The 8,456-nt window shown below is 32.7% G+C and overlaps 1 protein-coding gene across 1 annotated transcript in view; it reads right to left on the reverse strand.

The window, feature by feature from the left end:
• LOC144978327 (NXPE family member 3-like) overlaps nucleotides 1-8,456 on the reverse strand; it is a 70,682-nt gene that overhangs the window by 5,724 nt on the left and 56,502 nt on the right. Inside the window, exon 4 of the mRNA XM_078924219.1 lies at nucleotides 4,393-4,469. Within this exon, the coding sequence (XP_078780345.1) occupies nucleotides 4,393-4,469 (77 nt within the window). The remainder of the gene's footprint in view (nucleotides 1-4,392; nucleotides 4,470-8,456) is intronic.

Below are 8,456 nucleotides of genomic sequence, written 5' to 3' on the forward strand. Positions count from 1 at the left end.
ACAGACAGGGAAGGGAGAGGGCGTTTGATAACTGCGACGTCAGAAGACAATGTGAAGCGAGTTGATGAGCTTATTCGTCAAGACAGGAGGTTGAAACTTCATGAAATCGCAAGCAGTCTTGAAATTTCGGAAACTTCTGCCCATAGAATTGTATTTGATGAACTTGGCTACAGAAAAGTCAGCGCAAGATGGGTTCCTAAGCAATTGACAGACAATCATAAAGAACAAAGATTGGACATCTGAAGGGAACTTTTGAGAAGAAGCAAGAGCTCACGCAGGGTTCACGGGCATACTGCCAACGCCGGTGGAGACGTTCTAGGGTACGATGTGACTTTTCTTGACAGCATAGTCACCGGTGATGAGACTTGGTTGCACCATTGCACCCAGAAACAAAGCAAGATTCGATGACATGGAAACATCCATCCTCACCTGTCGCGAAGAAATTCAAAGTCATGCGGTCAGCAAAGAAAATAATGGGAACTGTTTTCTGTGACAGTCGTGGTGTTATTCTGTTCGAAACCTTACAACCTGGAGAAACAATCAATGCTGCAAGGTACTGCCAAACTCTTGACAAGCTTCGGGAGGCCATTCGCAGAAAGCGCCCAGGGCAGTTGACCAACGGGGTCATTTTTGCAACACGACAACGCTACACCCCACACAGCACGAGTGACGCAAGGTTGGCTAGAGAAATATGGATGGGAGATTTTGCCACACCCACCACACAGTCCAGACCTCGCACCATCTGATTATCACCTCTTTGGGCCACTGAAACGTGAGCTGGCAGGAAAGCGCTTTGCTGTCGATGAAAAGCTTGTTGACCATGTGCGGAAATGACTACAAAAGCTTGACGGAAATTTCTTCCGAGAGGGTATCTATTCCATGGTGCGGCGTTGGCAGAAGTGTGTCGACAGACTTGGCTGTTACGTAGAGAAATGAAGGACGAGTCAAGGTATGAACACGTGCAAAAACTTTGTTGATAGCATAAAAAACGCGGATTTTACAGGCATTTTTCGGTTAATTATGAAAGAGCCCTCGTATATATATATAATATATATATATATATATATATATATATATATATATATATATATATATATATATATATACTCATTAAAACATGGCCTTTAGTATACTTAAACAGAATTGATGGCATTACGTTATTTAATATATAAATTATCTTTCAGAGCTGTAATGATTCTCCCTTAATTCTTCTGTATTTGATACTAGATAGAGTAATGAAAACTAAACGCTCGTTATAATATGACATATCCTTGAGTTCGAGAAGCAGTACTGTCGCTCGTCTTTGAATACCCTAAGATTTATTGAGTATCTTACTACTTATACTGGGCTTCAGACACTACTGCCGAACATAGACATATATCTTATGATACCTTTAAAGAAACAATAGAGACATGCCTTTGGCCAAATAAATAAAGCAGTGTAAATGAGTCCCATGCCAACGTGCAAGTTCCTTTATAGTTCCTAAAATATAGAAATGCACATCGATATCCAAACAGGACTTTCAATTTGTGAGAAGCCTCTCATGATGTGAGTCAAAATAAAATATCAATACATTGGCCATCACCAATAATTCTAGAAGGATAATGGACAGGAGATCACTTGCTGTGTTTTTTGTCCCCTTATATGTTGTCCGAATGACATTTTATCTCTGCCTGGGAATTAGATTAATTGCTTTGTCGTGACACTGGTCGGAGTCCTTGGCTACGGGAAACAGTCAGATGTATAGTATTAGTTTTAGCAGTATATTTTTATTATTAATGTTTTCTGTCTTCCCTTGTAAAATTTTCTCTCGATAATGAATTGTAATACTTTTTTCTTTTGGTTGATGCTGTTTTCAATATGATTTTTTTAAAAAAAGTATTGTATTTCACTTGTTAGGATCCTTTGATTGTGTCTTTGACTTCTAAGCGATCTCAAACTAAGTACATGAGGGGTGCTCTTGGAATATAAATCCGTGCCCTAGCCGCACCATTTACCTTTGTCTTATTTATTCGCAGGTGCCTTTGACAAACGTATACTTTTAGACTACCTTATACATTTTCTGTTTTTTCAAGGCCCTGAAATGACCTACATGCGTCACAAGCGCCTTAAATTCTTAAAAATAAAGAAAACAATCCTTGACATGGAATAATTGAAGTACACAAGCTTGTTTCGCTTTATATCAGTACGGAAAATTACTTAAATGTTTGTGATATTCTAAAAGATTCATTAATTGGTCTTTGGGAAGTAATTCTGTAAATGGGGTTTAAACGTGGTCCTCATTTACAAAAACAATACTAGACGGTCTAGATATTATTGTTGTGCGCTTCTGTTATTTTTACAATTATTATTATTATTATTATATTATTATTATTATTATTATTATTATTATTATTATTATTATTATTATTGTTATTATTATTATTATTATTATTATTATTATTATTATTATTATTATTATTATTATTATTATTATTATTATTATTATTGTTCTTGTAAGTATTGGTGGTATTACAGTTGTTGTATTTTTATGATTATTAATGGTATCATTTTATGCTTTGGTTCCATTTACCCTTTTTTTCTCACTGACATGTTGTCATCAAATTGTATGGATTGTTGGCGAAAGCCTAAGATTATATCAACGTTATTTTTGTTTGTCTTATTTGACTATGGAACGGATACTTATCATAGCAGACCTGCCTACTTGATATAGGAAAATGCAATACGTAGTTTTCCGGGTAAATAACATCTTAGACATTTTATCTGCCCTTAAAAATCACCATCTTGTCCTTATAATGCGTGGGGGAAAATGTTTTTAACTCCTTTATGTGATAGCTCTGGCACCAGAACTTCGTTTTCAAGAAATGGTATTAATTAAAAACCTTTAATATATACATCTCGGGATTTAGCCGTAGTTCTACTGGAATTTTCGTAGTAGTAAGGAGGTATGTTGTGATGAGTATCCAATTTTTAGAAAAACGAGAAAAACTGATTGGAAACGTAATAGTAATGGTGATGGTGGTAGTGATAATGGTGATGGTGGTGGTTGTAATAGTGATGATGGTGGTAGTAATGATGATGGTAATATTATTAGTGTTAGTTTATTATCATTATTGTTGTTATTATTATTGTCATTCTTCTTCTTCTTCTTCTTCTTCTTCTTCTTCTTCTTCTTATTATTATTATTATTATTATTATTATTATTATTATTATTATTATTATTATTATTATTATTATTATTATTATTATTATTGTACGTAATGGTGGTATTACGATTGTTGTATTTTTTGTGGTTATTAATGGTTCAGTGTATTTTTTGTTCCATTTACCATTTTTTTCCACTTTGAAAAAGTAATGATTAGTCATAAGGTAACACTAAAATTTAATGTATATAAATACATATTCTGAGACAAAGATATTGATAGCTGAGTATGATTTAGTCCACAAAAGGCACATATAGAGAGAATGCAAGAGAAATAATCACCAAGAAAAAAAATAAGCCGCACTTGACTGAGATTCGAGCCTCAAACCTTTTATAATAGTAGTATATATGTACAGCTATTTGGTAAAGCATACCTCTTTTAATGTGAGATCATTTGTGACCCACCGGCTCAAATCGGTTTCATGTCGGAATAAATAGCACCCAAAAAAGTGAATTTAGACATGAAATAATGAAAAATACGAACTTTGAATGTTTAGCAGTGTAAAATATAATATCTGTTATTCTCCACCACATCGACGAGGAACTAACTCCAAGAGTCAGGCTTATGGCTATAAATGGAATTTTAATTTCCACCTCCTTGACTATTCAAAAAGAGAATTAACATAATCCTGAATGATTCCATGCTGATCAGATTCATTATAAATACTAGTGTCATCTGCAAACAATCTTCATTCTGATATAATGGCATTTGACCATCCCGTCATAATACCGTTATGAGGCAGTGAGTCACTTTACTTAAACTTTTTTTTTCGATGACTACGATGTTACTAGTGTTCATCTGTGTGAGTGTGTCTATGTCAATATCGTATTGTTATAAATGTGTAACCAAACGACAAATTGCCACTTTTTTGATGAAAATAAAGATTTATTATTCTTATTCTTCTTCGTCTTCTTCTTCTTCTTCTTCTTCTTCTTCTTCTTCTTCTTATTATTATTATTATTATTATTATTATTATTATTATTATTATTATTATTATTATTATTATTATTATTTATTATTATTTTTTTTTTTTTTTTTTTTTTTTTTTTATTATTATTATTTTTTTTTTTTTGGCTTACTCGCTTCATTTTGTAATTTTCAGTGTTTTGTCAAATTGTACAGATTATTTCTCAGATTTCTGTCTTATACTGTAGATTCTATTCCTCAGTTTTCCATATTTATTACGTACCTGTAGTAATGAGAGATTCTGTAACACGGGCAATTTGTGGTTCCACGAGATGCACTGGTAGTGGGAATATAGACATCCTGTTTGGAATGACAGGTTGACGTGGAAACAAATTGATAATATTATTAATAATAAAAATAAAATAAATAAATAAATAAAATAATAATAATAATAATAATAATAATAATAATAATAATAATAATAATAATAATAATAATAATAATAATAGTCATAATAATAATAATAAATTAATTAATTAGTTTATTATTATTAATAATAATAATAATAATAATAATAATAATAATAATAATAATAATAATAATAATAATAATAATAACAATAATAATATTAATAATAATAATAATAATAATAATAATAATAATAATAATAATAATAATAATAATAATAATAATAATAATAATAATAGTAATGATAATAATACTAATACTAATAATAATAATAATAATAATAATAATAATAATAATAATAATAATAATAATAATAATAATAATAATAATATTAATAGTATTAATAATAATATTAATAATAATAATAATGTGGCGTTTTTATGCACCTCCGTTGGATAAAAAGTTTTTTGAAAAACAACATTTACAAAAGAAATCTAAGTCATTCTGATGTCCTGAACAAATTTGTTACGTCGATTGTTTCTATTTGAAACTGAAGCAAGCTCTGCCGCGATGCGAATATTTTGAAGGGATGACTGTGAACGCTGCTGTATTATTTTCCAAGTTGGCAAAAAGCCTCGAAGTTTCGTCGCTGAATGAACTTTTGAGAACGATATTTGCGTATTCGCTTTGAAGGAATGATGACGAAGCAGGGAGAGTGGTAAACAAAGCGTTCATACAATCCTCTGAAACAGTGTACGAAGCGTCAGGATTTGTAGGCACCGTGGACAGTAGCTTTAATGCTGTCTCTGTATATTGTGCTGCTTTGTGGTCTTGTGGTATGACAATGGCTTTTGGATCGGAAGGTCCTGGGTTCGAGCCTCGCGCTCGGCGCATAGTTGAGTCCTTGGAAAAGGCTCTTTACTCACTTTTTCTCACCGTACGCAGGTGTAAAATGAGTACCTGGCCGTTAACAGCGTTGTCTTTGTCCGAAAAATTGTAATATCGCCTAACAGGCGGCATGTCCCGTCCTACATGTTAAATATTGCTGTTGACCAGGGACCCCTTGTAAAGCGCTTTGAGCACATTTAGTGGATAAAGCTCAATTAAAATTTAAAAAAATTTGTAATAACTGTATATCTGGCTGATTTTGACAATACCTTTAAAGCAGGTTTATTTTCTTGTTTCACTCCCGCGGGAGAATCGTTTACTTTTAACCAGGGCGGCAGGACAACTTTCGACACAGAGACGAATTTTCTCGAACTCCTTTTGAACAACAGCTGCACTAGCAGTGTTGGTGGTGCTACTACTGCTAACTTGACTGTTGTCAGTGTCTTGATTTGATAGTTTTCTTTTCTATTAAGGACAGCCTTTTGTCAAAACTTTTGAGGAGGTTAGTTATTGTCTCCAAATTGTGCTCTTCTTTTATTTCTGTGAGAGTTTCAACTTCGACCTTTTCTGCCATAACAGCAACGAAAATCAAATTTAATAATCAAGTCAAGTGTGTCACAACAGGATTTTAACTAGAGATGGGCTTTTGCATATTGTCGAAATTAGGTCACTGGGATGTAAATTTAAGTATTACTCTGCCTACCGTAGTTGTATGTCCATATTCGAAACTACAGAAGTTGATATTATAAACACATTACAACAATGAGGTTTGAAATCACTTTAAAGTTCAATTATCCGTCTCAATGGAAATGCTATCTGCCTGAGAAAGTGCACAAGAACGATAACACTGCACACTCAACGTGTGTAGTTCAAATTAGTAATCGGACAGCAGATGACTACAAACAACAAAAACAACAAAAAATAAGAAAAAAATGATGTCTTTCTCAATAAATTAAACATTTTTAATGCCCACAATGGGATCTAACACAGTACATTTAAGGTTAGAGTCTGACAGCTACAGAGCCACCTGAACGTTCATAACATTTAATAAGGTCTTTCTAAAACCTTATTTTACCTTCAATGCGACTTATATTTTCTGGTTTTAAATTTCTATTTTTTAGATTATTATATATCCTTTTTTTTATTTATTAACAAAGACGTACCTACAGATGTCACAATATTATAGCTTTTGCCGTGTCCAAATACAGACACAGCATCGCTGATGAAATTTGGTAGGATGCGCATGCGTAACGGAGGTTACAGGTTACGATTAAAAACGATCCGTTAAGATACACCGTCAACGGAGGTGCATTAAAAACACTACGTAATAATAATAATTTAGACAGACGTAACAATTTTTCAGAAAGATAATACACGTATAAAAGACGAATTAAAATACCTTTACATAGAATAACAACGAACTAGAGCAACTGGGCGCAAGGCATTTTAGAATTTTTGTCATCAGGAAAAGTGAGAGAGAAACAACCACTGAGGGCCAACGAAAGGTTGTAACAGTTGTGAGAGAAAGCTTAAAGATAAATGTTGTAGATATTGATGTAATCCACAGATCTGGGAAAGTGATCATCCAAGGGGCATAATCCTGAAATTTTCCTGAAGAAAAAAAAAAGGAATTCCGTCCTGAAGCAGAGGCGTTTTGCTTAAAGGTTCCGGTGTGTCAGTCGTGGAAGATCTTACACTTACAAATCTCCAAAGGCTGAGAGTAATCAGAAAATATTAATAATAATAATAATAATAATAATAATAATAATAATAATAATAATAATAATAATAATAATAATAATAATAATAATAATAATAATAATAATAAAATAATAATAATAATAATAATAATAATAATAATAATATAATAATAATAATAATAATAATATATGCTTTATTCATTAAAAAAATGGAAATTCGTTCACAGACGTGGCATGCATATAAATGTTTAAACACAAAGTTGAGAATATACGGCGACAATGTATATATATATATATATATATATATATATATATATATATATATATATATATATATATATATATATATGCAAATGTACAAACATGTAACTATACAAACAAGAACCAATAGCAACACCTTATATATTAATTTAATAAATTGAGATAGGCCATACCTCTGGCCTTTAGTCCGAACTTGTGAGTGTATATTTAAAAGATAATATTTAATTTAAATCACAGTTGTGCGTTGAAACTTCGAACACCATGTGGCAAAATTGAATTAAGGTGACGTGTTGTCTTTGTTTTTATAGATATAAGGCGACGGCTCGTCATGGAGAACTTAATATATTTGCGAAGGGGGTGATCGCCAACCTTCATAACAATCTCCATTTTTCTTAGACAAAATCTCTTGAACAGTTCTTGCACATTGGAAATTGGGTGAGTATAACTCCTGGCTTTATCAATTATCCGATCAATTTTCTTAATATCGCAAATACTGGCATTTCCACACCATGCTGTAATGCAAAAAATAATAACGTATCCAAAACGGATCTATAAAAAACACCCCTCTGTTCAGAATGCTTGGACATGGAACGGGAAATGTTATGTCACAACTGATGATGGCAATAATATGAAGGTAAGTGCCGATATGTCGTTCATTGATATCACAGGAAAACGTGATGTTCAACATTTTTAAAAACCGAGAATAGTTCCAGAGTTACAACAACATCGGCCAGAATTTCCCATAGTACCCAACATTCAGCATCAGTAAACTTTGAATCTTGAATCTTGAATTCATGAGTCAAGTGCCCGAGCAGCTGAGCACCAGAGGCATCCCCAATAAAACATGTATGCGGCTATGTGGTCTAGTGATATGACACTCGCTTTTGGATCGGAAGATCCTGGGTTCGCGCCTGGATCGGCGCATAGTTGAGTTCTTGGAAAAGGCTCTTTACTCACATTCTCTCACCGTACTCAGGTGTAAAATGAGTATCTGGCCGTTAGCAGCGTTGTCTCCATCCGAAACAATGTACTATCGCGTCATGTCTCGTCCTACATGTTACGTGTTGCTGTTGGTCAGGGCCCCACTGTA

The sequence above is a fragment of the Berghia stephanieae genome, chromosome 8, assembly GCF_034508935.2.
Source record: "Berghia stephanieae isolate SIO BIC M18660-M18661 chromosome 8, UCSD_Bste_1.3, whole genome shotgun sequence".
NCBI classification, from domain to species: domain Eukaryota; kingdom Metazoa; phylum Mollusca; class Gastropoda; order Nudibranchia; family Aeolidiidae; genus Berghia; species Berghia stephanieae.